Source organism: Nicotiana tabacum, chromosome 4 (assembly GCF_000715075.1).
Source record: "Nicotiana tabacum cultivar K326 chromosome 4, ASM71507v2, whole genome shotgun sequence".
In the NCBI taxonomy this organism is placed as follows: Eukaryota; Viridiplantae; Streptophyta; class Magnoliopsida; order Solanales; family Solanaceae; genus Nicotiana; species Nicotiana tabacum.
This window is the reverse complement of record NC_134083.1, coordinates 80,999,945-81,013,302: the sequence shown is the minus strand read 5'-3', so window position 1 is coordinate 81,013,302 and position 13,358 is coordinate 80,999,945. Positions and strand designations below refer to the sequence as shown.

Here is a 13,358-nt window from a genome sequence, read left to right as displayed (position 1 = left end):
TTGCTTGGGCTGCATCTAGCTTTGCTCAAGATTCAGGCACTGCACTGGCTTGAATATCTTTTCCAGCCAAGAATTTTGCACCCGATGTCCCTTTTGAGAGCCGGCATTTAACTATTGTCCTTGTTCTTTTAAGTTATGCAGATACAAGACCAATTATGCCGGGGAAGGAGGGCGTAATTAGTCTAATTGAGGTGAAATGTAACTAAAGTTTTAAATTTGAGAATTCAAAATCAAATTATATTAATAGTACAACTCTTTTGTACTTATTAGTGCTAAAGTTTTTTTTTGCTTTGAGAGTTAAGTTTATGTTTTCCGAACTTAAATTCTAGTTTAAACTAATGATCTATATAATGCAGTGGCATACGAATTTAGTTTATCAAATTAAATTAATAATTATAATATTATTCTCATATAATTTTATTCTCAGGAAAGCAACTTGGCGTCCCTTACAGTTGAAGGAAGTGAGTCCTCGTAGGGTGCATCAGTAATAATGGAATTAGGATGTGATTATTTCTTATCGACTGTTTGATTTTGGTGCATTAAAAATAACATGCATTACATAATTGTTTTCAAAAATACCCTGCTTGTATCTTTATACATGTTTATCCATGTATTAAAAATTATGGTATTGCTAATGTCATGATTTGCTATGTATAAGAATAGTACTGAATAAAGTGTATAACTAATACAAGTATTAGTTATGCATAGATTGAAAAACACTACCAAACAAAGGACTAACAATTGCACCAAAGAGTGTGGCCTAGTGATCAATGAAGTGAGTGAGAACCTTGAGGTCTCAGGTTCAAATCCCATCGGAGGCAAATACTAGGTGATTTCTTCTCATCTATCCAAGCCTTGGTGGATAGAGTTACCTGATACCTGTTACTGGTGGGAGGTGACAGATATCCCGTGAAATTAGTCGAGTTGCGCGCAAGCTGGTCCGGACACCACGGTTATCAAAAAAAAAAAAAAAAAAGGATACATATTTCATTTTCCCTAATACATCCTACCAAACGACCCCATATATGTTTTATATCTCAAATATTACTGCCCTGAGTAGTTTGCCAAGACCATCTCATAAATGCAGTGCCACTATGAATAGGGAGTTGGGGGATTTGAGGGACCTAGCGACTATTGTGCCCATGTTAGCTGCTTAGGCCACATAGTGGACATTACGCTACAGTTTTTGATGCAACTATCTTTATATTTTAAGATTTCAGGAAGATTATACAAAGATAGAATCGGAAAATCACTTCCTATTAATTTTTGCCCCAGTTTCCAGGACTCTACATGAAACTGCTTTGGAATTTATCCTTCTTTTTTGGTAACCGAGAAATCTCTGAGGACTAGTGGCTCATGGTTTAGAACTCGATGGATAGTAGTCTTGTCCTCTATCCTTCACTTAAATACCAGATTTTTGTCTACAACGGGATTTAGAGCCAGTTTGGACATAAGAAAAATTTCACTTTTTTTCAAAATTTTTCTACTTTTTTCCGAAATCAGTGTTTGGCGATAAATTTTTTGAAAATTTTAAAAACTCCAAAAAGCTGTTTTTCAAAATTCACTCAGATCACTCGCGAAACTTCAAAAACAACCCAAAATTATATTCATGTCCAAACACAACTCTAGTTTTCAAATACCATTTTCACTTGAAATTTTTTTTCACTTTTTTTTCCGGAATTTTACAATTCTTATGTCCAAACGCCCACTTAATCCCGCGACGTGTCCCTATCCCACACATCACAATTCGCGTCTTACAACTAGACCAAAACCTTGGAGCTTGGCATTTATCTTATTTAGGATAATCAAATATACATTCCCATATTCCTACAGAAGAAATATGTTCAGGACAGTCCAGGAAGCCATTCATCAAGATCAACAAACAGGAAATAATTACATGAATCATTTAATTAAGAAATGTGCCACAGCCAGCTTAAATCCGCCGGAGAATGAAGTATTAGATTGATCTAAGAAGTGAGCATTACTTGGTGAAGGAGATGGAAAGAGCGTGTAAGCACGAGGAAATTTTCACTTTACAGCTTAGTTCTTTGAGCTTACAACGGGGTGAAATGTGAACCTCTTATCAACATCTTGGCTAGCTTTAAGATGTCGCAAAAATGGATATGTGTCATCTGCATGCGACCCATAATATCGCGAAAATATTGCAGTAATTCTACTCATGCTATCGGAAGCAGCAGAATCACCCACCAATATCTGAAGGGAAGCAAACTTGATCAATTCGTTTCCAATGGCAATGTGGTTGGGATCATAGAGTTTTTCCAAGATCTGGTGACAACTCATAAAACGTCCATCAGATTGCTATTTAAGATATGAAACTCTGGTAATATTGATAACTAAAAATGGAAGTCTACACAGTTCTGAGAATAAGAGAACTTTGATCATAATGTTATCGTGCAATCCACAAAAGAAAGCATTAAGCAGTAATCTACTCAACAGTCTATCAGTACTAATAAAAGGAAGTACTCGAGTTTCCATGGAATGATTGTGAATAATTTATCTTCGCCCAGAATTACCAAATGCACGTAATGTTTCTCAAGATCACCAGTGTAAAGTTGGAATGGATCATAATAACACGCCAGGAAATAATATATTTGCAGATGATCAATCTCAGATGCACAGCAAAAAGGAATGATTTTGCTCCATACTGCAGAGAGCTAACCTGAATAGATGCTTTACAGTGATCAAGTGCAGCTTGTAGTTCTCCCACCAAACAGAATGCCTGAGCAAGATTGTCCTCCACCTGAAAATTTTAGAACAGGATCAAGATATTAGTTTTCATAGTAATCATCAGGCAATATATTGAACAACACAGCAAACTTTTTTATTCTGCTCATGGAAACAGAGGACAAAATAGAGTGGACCCTGTATTTACCTCTGCAATTCTCTTGTTATACGGATGCAATATTGTTCTGAGAAGATCTGTACACCTCAAAGCATCTTGAAGAATATTGTTTGGGACTTCATTTGAAGCTATTGCATCTTGCAATCTGTTTGGCAGGTAAGCGTCAAAGCTATTCAAAAATAAAACCAAAGGGCAAGACGTTCATTTCAATGTGCTAAAATTCTGCTGGCATTAGACCACATGTCAATAAATTTTGCCAATCTTGGAGAGTGCCGTGGCAAATTTTAGAGAACACAAATAAATACTTTTTTGATATATATTTTTTCCAATTTTTAACTAAAGTCTTTGAAGTTAATATATCCAACATGATAAATGAGAAAGCGTACAGTACCTCTTACAAAAACTCTCAACTTGACTAGTTGCAGCACATGAAGCTTCCAGATCTCTATATGATCCACAAACCAAGCAATGTTGAGGTTCCAACTCATAATCAGATACAAAAATACGGCGAGCCACTTCATTAATATTAGCACCTTTGAGCCTGTCAATCTTCATAGTTTAAAATGCTTAAGTTAGGCGAATGAATAAATGTTGTTTCTTACAAGTGTACACACACCAGTAATAACAGAAGAGCACTGGAAAATTGTGACTGCAGAATCGCAGATAGTTTCATTAAAACTTCACACGTAAAGAAATGTTTTCCTGACTTATCAGGAAAAAAAAGAACTATCCATTTCTTGGCCAAGAGCTAAACCACATTATATGGTTGAGTCCATATGACTAATGATAGGAAGAAAATTGGAGATGTTACAGACTTGGGGTGTGTTTGGCATGAAGGAAAATGCTTTTCATGGAAAATGTTTTCCTAGAAAATGTTTTCATGAAAAATGAGTGGTTTTATCACTTATTTTCCCTTGTTTGGTTGGTTAGTGAAAAACTTTTTCCGGAAAATATTTTTTAGTGTTTAGTTAGAAAGTAGAAGTTTTTTTTTTTAGGAAAATAATTTTTTATGCTATTCTCCTCACCCCATTCCTCCAAGTCCCCATGTTTCCTGTGCCCCCTCCCCCCCTCCAAATACCCAACGTTTTCAAGACTATATTTTTTTCAAGAACTCAATTATTCTTCCAAAAATTCACACAAACCCAAAGGAACTAATGTGTTGCTTTACTTTTTTACGCAAAAGCAACATTGAAATTTATGCTTCATAACTAAAAAGAAAATACTCTTTTTTGGTTGAAAAGAAAGTACTCTTTATACAACATGAAAATAAAGTACTCATTTTATTGAAATTAAAGAAAATACTTTTTACTACATCATTTTGTTGAAATGAAAGAAAATACTTTTTCTACATCATGAAAAAAAAGTATTTTTTTTGTTAAAATGAAAAAGTATATTTTCTTTATATCATAAAAACAAAATAACTCATTTGTTGAAATAAAAAAAAGTACTCTATCTACAACATGAAAAGAAAGTTCTATTAACAATATTTCAATTTAGGGTGGGGGTGGGGGTGGGGGTGGGTAGGTGTGGTTGATAATGATGGGGAATAGGATGGGGAAGGTTGAAAAAAGTTTTGGAAAATGTTTTCCCTTCTCTTGATAGGGAAAACATTTTCCTCCAATTAGAGGAAAAATGAGTCCATGAAAAAAATGTTTTCCAAAACATTTAAGCCAACCAAACATGGAAAAATTGAAAAATTCCTTCATACCAAACACACCCTTGAATACCATGCCAATGTGCTCTCCAGGAGAAATCTAGTCTGGTAACCCTTCATTTACTCATTAGGTTAATTCTAAGATCAAGACAGTACCATCCCTAATTTTCCCCTGATACTAGTAAAACACTGTAACTGCATCATTCGTCCTAGAATCAATTGCATCATTAAAGTACCTGCTTATGCGGGCTGGAACTGTAAACTGCAGGGGCATCAAGGAGGAGCTTCAGTTTTTGTTTCTCATATCTAGCAATAGTACTATCCAGGATCACTCCCAAGCAATTTGGTTTAGTGCACCGATAAGCATTGATGACAAGGTCAGAAACATTCAACTCTGAGCAACCAGTACACTGACAAGTGAATGAGTAGCGGTCTTCCAAGAGCTGTTGACGGTCTTTGAAGTCCCACTGCCCCACCTGCAAAGCAGCCAGTCCCAAGTTGACAACAAATTATACAATCAAAAGATCATAAACAAATAAAAAGGCCAGAAGCTGCAGTTGCATGAGCTAGAACACTTCCCTCCCTCCCTCCTTACTTTTGTTTCTTTTAAAAAAAGGTTGCAGGAAGATCTTGGAAGTATATGATACTTCGTCTCTTGATTAATCTTAAATATTAATCTAGTGCTTAGAATTCTTTCTTCTTCAGTTACTAAAGCACAATGAGAGAGACGACCCAGGAATTTGGACATGTGGACCATTACTGACTAGTTCTATTTTGCATTCATAGGATAGGAATATCTGAAGATTTGATAACAAAGCCTCCATATGCAAGATAAAGATGTTAATGTTAGACTCTGAAAAATAAAGACAGAAGCTATAATTAAACAAGGGTACCTGGGGGCCATAAGATAGCTCCAGCTCAGAGCCAGCTAAGATGTATTCTGTGGCTTGTAGATAGAGGGTGCGTGAAAGAAAATACGCATGGATGTTTGGCCGGCAAGAGTGGTTAAACAAACTACCAGCTACATAAACAACTTGACCCACTTTAACCTGTAGAAAGAAACATTACAACCAGAGATTGAAGCTTTAATTGAAATTTTAGTTGAAATTAGAGATCGAAGCTTTAATCAAACTCAAATTTCTGAAATATAACACCGAATTGGTCAATGATATATTATGCTCTCTGCAATGACCTGTGAGTCCCGCTTTACGCTAAAAAGTTAAGGTAACTAATGTAATAGAGATCAGAGATGTGTGATAGAGAAGTACATACTTGTTCTAAACTACTGGTTAAAGCATTCCCAGGCTCGTATACCGACCCTCTCACCTCAGGAGCTTGCATACGAACAATTGCCATGGAATTTACTTGGATTTGAGAAAGAAGAATAACTAGCTGCAGGGGAAAAACTGGCAGTGAGAACCTTCCAAAATCTAAGCCTAGAGAGAATTTCCCATGGAAGACACCCAGCATGAGTTATATAATTCTGCATCCGAAGTTCAAACAGTAAAGAAAGATGTAGGAAATCCTATGGCAATGACCAAGTATTACAGCATAGTATGCTTCTTACAAAAGATGTTACTGTATCTCTCGTTTCCAAAGAACATGTTTGTTTCCATGAAAGAGGTTCATCAACCCTCAAAATCATCAGAGGAAAAAAATGAGGACCTTGCTGAGTAAAAAAAAGTGCTCCGCAACAGAACGGAAATAAGGTGTATATTCTCTATATCGATCTGTTCCAAAATATTGAGCTCTTTATAGTCTTAACTCATTAAGAATAAACTTCAAAACAATGAATATGGATGGAGAAATAGCTTTACAAATCTACAAAAGTAAGTTTATAACATAACAAGCCTGTATTTTGGGTATAACTGCCTATTTAAACATGTCATACTCTTTTCTTCTCCTCCTCCTTTTTCTTTTTCCTCTCTAGAATCTAGAACAAGATTAAATACTTGCTAGTTTACAGAGAAGAGAAGTCTAATATCATTACGCGTTCAACATAAAGCCTGCATGAAAATTCTTCAAAATATACGGAATTACTGTAGATGGGATCTTGCCTTTGAAATCACTATCCCACTAATGGGCAGTTCAGTTGTATAAAAATGCTGAAGACAGTGCACTAGAATGATTGAGTAGATATGCATCTCTAATTTGCTTTCTGGAGAGAGATGTGGATAATTGTGAGAAAGATCCTACAAAATCCATTCATCAGCTATCAAATTAGATTTTTCCTGGAACACAAACACACTAGCAAGAAAAATAAAGCTTGAGCATTGGAGCATTTACCAGGATCCCGATAAGTTTAGAAACAACACTTGCATGTTTCTTTTGCTCAATGACTTTCACAAGGATTCTACCAGCCAAAACTACTTCTGACGGTAATATCAAAGGCCAATGAAAACCTAGACATTCATGCCTGTGCTCAGCAATATGCCCAGTCTCTAGAGTTGAGTTGCCTGCCAGAACATCTGAAATATAGTTCTGCAGATCATTTGGTAAGCCCTCAAGACCCTTAAAACTTCGAAAACTCCTATCAATCTTTTGCCCGCCAGCTTGTAATTGACACTGGTCACTGCAGTATAATGGTATAGAACATGACAAACATGAAATGGCATCTGCCGGCAGTTCATTGAAGCAAAAATGGCAGTGAGTCTCCCGACATTTCTTCAAGATAATCTGCATTAAACTCAGCATGATAAACACCAAATAATCCTGGAGAAAATGGTTAGTGCTTCATCAATTTTACATCTATTACTGGTCTGTGACAAATCCTATAATTCTCAGAGTGCCAGTTTTATTCAGACTACCATTAAAGATAAAGGGGGAGCAGGATGCAAATGATTATTTAGATGCCCAGAATATTATAATAGAAGACGGACTCATTTGACTAAATTAAAATTATCAAACAAAATGAGAAAGAAGAGTAGTTGACATCAATGTTATCAAAGGCGAAAAGCGCAAAAAAGCTCTAAGGTCCATTGGGGCTTTAAGCGCAAATAAAGCGTGGGCTTTAATGAAAAAAGCGCAACGGAAGAAAAAGTAAAAATATGTATGTAGTCCAAGACTAATCATTATAAGCATGAATAACAAATATATGGACAAAGAAATTGAAAAATAATTCACAATAAAGTGAAATATCGATTGTTTAAGGTCGCCTTTTCAGGATTACACTCATTGGCAAGGAAAAGTATGTCTTAAAGCTTTGATGCGACACTAATGCGCCCACAAAGCGAGGCAAAGCGCTCAACGTGTTTTGAGCCTCGCTTCAAGGCTTAAACGCGCCTTTGACAACACTGATTGACATTGTGAAAGGGGAAGGATTTGGCTTATACCGCAGCATAAGGATCTTCTTTATGAACTAAGGAGGCTTCAGAAACGCCATCCACACAAAACATTCCTCTCCCCTTGGTTGTCTTAAACAAACACTGAAGTTTTACTTGGTCTGGCTCATCTGTCACATAAGACCTACATTATAAGAAATCAAAGGAGAAGAGCGGCACGTCACCAATGGCAAAGACAATCTTGAGTTACTTAATTTTGATAAACACAACTTCATCCACAAACATATACATGATGGGGAGAATGATGATCGATTGCATGGGCCTCAATCATCATTAGATTCTTCCGAATACTCAGTACTAGAATGTGCATAAACTTTACCAAGAAACAAAATAAATTTTAAAGATGCCAAAAAAATATGGCAACAGTATACTTTATTGTTCAAAAGATAGAATATTAGATAGTAGGCATAAAAATGTTTGAGACAGATCCACCAGATTCTTACAAGTCGAACTTTGGTGATGCACATTGAGCTTAGCAATACATGCAGAGTACCAGGTAATTGAAGATCAAATTTACTACAGAACAAGCATAACTAGCTGATTTGAACAATCAAGTGAAAAACTAGCATGTAATACTGGTGTAGAATAAGAAACAGGATTAAGATTGCTGTCCTGAACTGTAACACCGAGCTCTATAGAACAGATCTCTGTTGAGCAGCATCACAACCAAATTTTTAAGCACATCAAACAATTCTATTAATGAGATCAGCTTAATATATGTAGCGTTGAGCCATTGAATGTGGAGTGAGCTATGGAAGGTGCAAGCATGTTAATATTTACTCATTCAAATTTCAGAAGAAACATGTTATATATCATAGGCAGCGAAATTGCAATTATGCACTATTTAGGAAGGTTTCAAGGATTAACTGCTGTTCTTTTAAGAAAGAAAAACATTTAATGCCATTAATTTGTATCAACAAAGTCTAACCAGGAACTTCTGAAATATTTTGATTGGGTTTCTTCCCTGAGCTCCCCATTCCCTTGTGTTTGTCTAGTGCAATGTTTAGTTCTGCTTCAATCTGTCTTTTTCCACTTGAAGAGATTTCTGCCTTTAATGAGATGTTCAGATCTCGAATTGCATCCTCAAACTTCCCCAAGGAAATATTTGCTTTACCTCTCCGGAACCATGCCTAAAGTAAAGTACAATTCAAGGCCAAAACTTTCACTCGGTTGATACGAAAAACAGAGAACACTTGACCAAGAAACTGAAGACAGTAAAATGATATTAGTTTTCGATCCCGAAAAAATTGGTATTTAAGTATTTAACTGATGTAGCCATTGATATGCTTCTGTCAAGAGTAAATACTATAAATAACACGAAGATTATATGGAATAGAATGGAGTATAATGCTTGACGGAGGACTAATGTATGTTATGCTGAATGTAATATCAAGCACACACTGGCCTTATATTCTAAGATTAGCTTTAAGAAGCCAATTATGTATTAGAAGAACAAGAAACAGAGAAAGAAGAGCAGAAACTAAATCAGTTTTTTTATTACTTTACTCTATCTTTTCCTATTGAAGAAACAACACTGAAATTCCAAACTTTCTCATTGTAAATAGTCATCTGCTCGCTGTGACCAAAAAGAGAGGTTGTATCTTTCTTCCTTCAAGTAAGAAAAAGAAGATAAAGACAATATACTGTAGTACATAGGGCAAAGTTTAAGTACTTCATAAAAGAAAAAAGGGGCAAAGTGGGTATACGAGCATTCACCTTTGCATAGTGTGGAGATAGTCTAAGGGCCCTGCTGCAATCTCGCAAACACTCCAGAAGTAAACCCATTTTCTGAAGACAATAAGCATGCAGCTTGGTAAATAAAGGAGTAGAAAGTATCAGTTACTAACGAAAAGAGAAAAATAATGATTCAGAATAAATGGCGACTTTATAATTGATCCTGAAAAACAGGTTAAGAATCTAATTGTTTGGAACTGTCAAATTGAAAATTCCTAACATGAAGTGGCTACTTCAGCAAGGGTTAGTTTAAACACAAAAGTATGTCCAGGTAAAAGCAACCGATGATTGACAAGGTAATCAGAAATAAGGAAATACTAAACAGCTAATTTTGATTCTTTGTCCTCAAAAGAATTAGCAAACTGTAACTGAGAAAATGAGAGCTTGAAGAAGGACAACTTTAGTTAACAGAGTATATTAAAGAATGGCTGACACCAAAATCACAGAGGAAAGGAAAGAGAAAAGGTTTTCATCCTCAAACGAACAGCCAGAAGTAAATTGATCTAAGTTTAGCGAGGCAGGACCGTCTTGCTAACAAGAACTAATGAGTTGTTACTAGCAACATTCTTCATCATTGACTTTATAACAGGGGAATACAAATAAGAAACAGTAAGAAGTAAGAGTTCTTGAGAAACGGACTTTTTTCCTATAGCGACTATGATCAATTATAATAAAAGAGTAGACATTGCCACATTGGTGGCTCTTTCTATATATTTCAGTCCCACCTCTGTCCTTGGAATATTCCACTCCTACATCTATTTTAGGAACTTCAAAAGTTCAATCTACTATGATGATAGCATGCACTACATTAGGCACATTCTCCTAGGCATTAATGTTGCCTTCAATCATTAAGGTCATGCACAATAGACAAAGTCATCTTCTAACACATTTTTGCTATGTTCCCCTTACCATGTATATTCTATTCACTTTTACAGAATCTAATTTCTCTGTACCCATGTCAATGTCAGGCATGTCTATCTAAAGATGAATATACCCAACACTTCCTTCGCCCTGACAAAATTGTCACATACATGACTTAGGGAAATCATATATGTTTGCTTATAAGATGTTGTCAAAACATTGAAAACAAAATTCAATCCAAGTTCTTATCACACTCCAGTTTAGGACAAATTTAAATGAATTTCAGTCATCAAGTCCTAAGACAGCTTTTCAAGGGAACTTGCATCTCTAGAATTCGTCAAACTACTGTGAACAATTCCAAATTGATTTTGTTTTCTTAATGATAAATATATTGTGCGGATGAACTCAAAAGAGAATAGTTTGCTAAACAAAAAAAGAAAAGAGTAAAAAATAATATAATAAAAAATAACTAGAATTAAACAGCCAGCAAATAAATAAAATATAAGATTCACCTGCAAAGCAGAGGCGCGGTTTACATACAGTACTGCTAACGGATTTTTCTCCATATCATCAATATCTACTGGAGCAAGACGCAATGCCTGTCTCGACCACAAAAGCAATAACAACAATCTTTTATTAGGCATGTTCAAATACTCATCAAGAAGAGTGATACTTAATTGGAAAATAAACAAGAGAAGGAAGCAGCAAAGACAGTGTAGAAGGAATGTAAGTCCCTTTTTTTCTTTATAAGTAGAAGGAATGTAGGTCTTGAAATGTTTTGTGGATAAAGGTCAATTGACATTCTTGTGCATGATTCGTTCCCCACAGACGAGCCCCCAAAATAAAAGAAGAGAGATACTCCATCACCATAATTTCAAAGGATGATGAAAATTTCCCCCACCTCTAAAAACTCTTGCTCCACTTTCTGCTTCTTTCACTTCGCATTGTTCACATGAACAGTGCTTGGACAGAACATAAAGTTAATGTGAAGTCTCTCCTGTATACCTTTCCGATACACACATTTAAAACTTCACATATAAAACTCAAATATCAGTGTGTTCAGAAATTGTGAAACGGGCTAATGTTAATATATGGTTCCATTGTGGTTCGAATAGAATGTAAATACTTTTCAATTAGTCCTACCCTCCTACAAGGAACATCCATACAACAACAACAACAACAACAACAACAACAACATCCATGTTTTCTATAATTTTTAATAGAGCAAAACAGATAATGTGTCTTATAGATTAGATGTAGGTTTTATTATACCTCTTCCTAGTTAGTTTGAGACCAATATAAATCTTTCGTCTTTCTTTTATCTGTCACTTTATTTAGTTTATAAGCTTTCATTTTTCTTATTCTCTTTTATAATTGTGATGTTGGAACCAACTTGCGCGCACCTCAACTAATTTTAGAGGATACGTGATGCCTCCAACCAGCAACAGGTACCAAGTAATTCTATCCACTAAAGCTTGGACATATGGGAAGAAATCATCTAGTATTTTTTATGGGATTTCAACCTGATAAATGCCAAAAACTCCTGGAGGATAGATATTAATATTACAAGATCATGTTTGATTATGAATCATAGAACCAAGTTGATAAACAATCTGGGAAAAGCTTGTGCTTTCTAAATCAATTATATATAATTTGGAGAAAACCAAAATGGTCCTGACCTGGGAATAGGATAGCAATGCATTAGGATAATCTCCTTTGGAGAAGCATTCATTGCCCTTAAGCTTTGCTTCCAAAGCAGCACTTTGATCCTTGCAACATAGAGCCATAGCAGGGTCCGTCAAGTCCTTAACCATCTGGAATTAACAAAAATTATAATGTAAATGTTCAAGCATTAGCATTGGAGCATTAGCAAGAACAGAAACAGGCACTCTTTGTCTAAATTGTGTAATGCACAGTAGCACCAGGAGAAAGAAAAATAGAGACATGGACACAAGTATTATCGAAATACAAGGAAACAAAGAGACACAACAAAAAACTACTACTACTACTACTACACCTCAGTCCCAAACAAATTTGGGTTAGTCCAATATTTTATAAAAGAAAAGCACAAGAAGAGAGAAATAGGATTAGGAGGAGGAGGAGAGAACTTGGTGAAATTGTGGCAAGTGATGGAAGAAATCAAGGAGGGAAGAGCATGTTGATGGAAGCTCAGTGGGTGTGCTCTTCCATATTTCTTGCTTAAGGGCCTCTGGAACTGCTGATTTCAGCTTCTCCATGCTAAATACTTACAGAGACGGTCGGATGTTCAATTGGGTTTAAGATGCTGGGAAGTGCAGGGTTTAAACACATAATGAGTTGCTACTTGCTAGTCTGAGAAAAGGGGCGAAAAAACAAAAAAACACTCTAAAGTGTATTATTTTACCCAAAAATAAAAATATAAATAGTCTTATAAAATAAATACTATAAAATAAATAAATTGAAGACAAGTATAGAGGGAGATTGATATTTTATTCAGCTTTCAAAATTATGTTCATAATGAACTGAAAACTACTCAGAAGAAAGAAAGCATTTGCGAGGCTTTTCAGGAAGTAACTACAAGGTTTTTCTTTAGCTCCTTGTAAGCCGTCTGCATGAGCGGCTTGCAACATGCCTATTTAATAAGAAGCTGCTGCAAATTATTTCATTGAGTTGCTTGCAACTTGCCTGCATCAGCTGCTCGTAAGTTGTCTGCATGAGCTGCTTGCAACCTGCATGTTTAATAAGAAGCTGCTGCAAATCATTTCATTGAGTTGCTTGCAACCTGCCTGTATAAGCTGATTGTAGATAAATTTCAACAAGGTACTAGATGGATAATCTTCTTCAAGAAGATTATATATAGCGGAATAATGAATGGACATCCACAATATAATATTTTCATAACACTCCCCTTGGATGTTCATTAAAA

The 13,358-nt window shown here is 35.6% G+C and overlaps 1 protein-coding gene and 1 long non-coding RNA gene across 2 annotated transcripts; one reads left to right on the top strand and one right to left on the bottom strand.

Moving 5' to 3' along the window:
- The first annotated feature begins 55 nt into the window (after positions 1-55).
- On the top strand, positions 56-627 carry LOC142180334 (uncharacterized). The gene is made up of 2 exons (XR_012708823.1): positions 56-191; positions 428-627. It is a non-coding gene; the product is annotated as an uncharacterized LOC142180334 (long non-coding RNA).
- Positions 628-1,773: 1,146 nt separating this feature from the next.
- LOC107774132 (uncharacterized) lies at positions 1,774-12,824 on the bottom strand. Its single transcript, XM_016593599.2, has 15 exons — positions 12,562-12,824; positions 12,133-12,267; positions 10,966-11,052; positions 9,575-9,646; positions 8,787-8,988; positions 7,850-7,968; positions 6,804-7,193; positions 6,575-6,709; positions 5,790-5,909; positions 5,411-5,566; positions 4,754-4,993; positions 3,255-3,412; positions 2,894-3,008; positions 2,681-2,761; positions 1,774-2,286 (listed from the first exon to the last, which is right to left on the bottom strand). The coding sequence occupies exons 1-15, from the start codon at positions 12,688-12,690 to the stop codon at positions 2,041-2,043; spliced, it is 2,385 nt and encodes a 794-aa protein (XP_016449085.1). The 5' UTR covers positions 12,691-12,824; the 3' UTR covers positions 1,774-2,040.
- Positions 12,825-13,358: the final 534 nt, after the last annotated feature.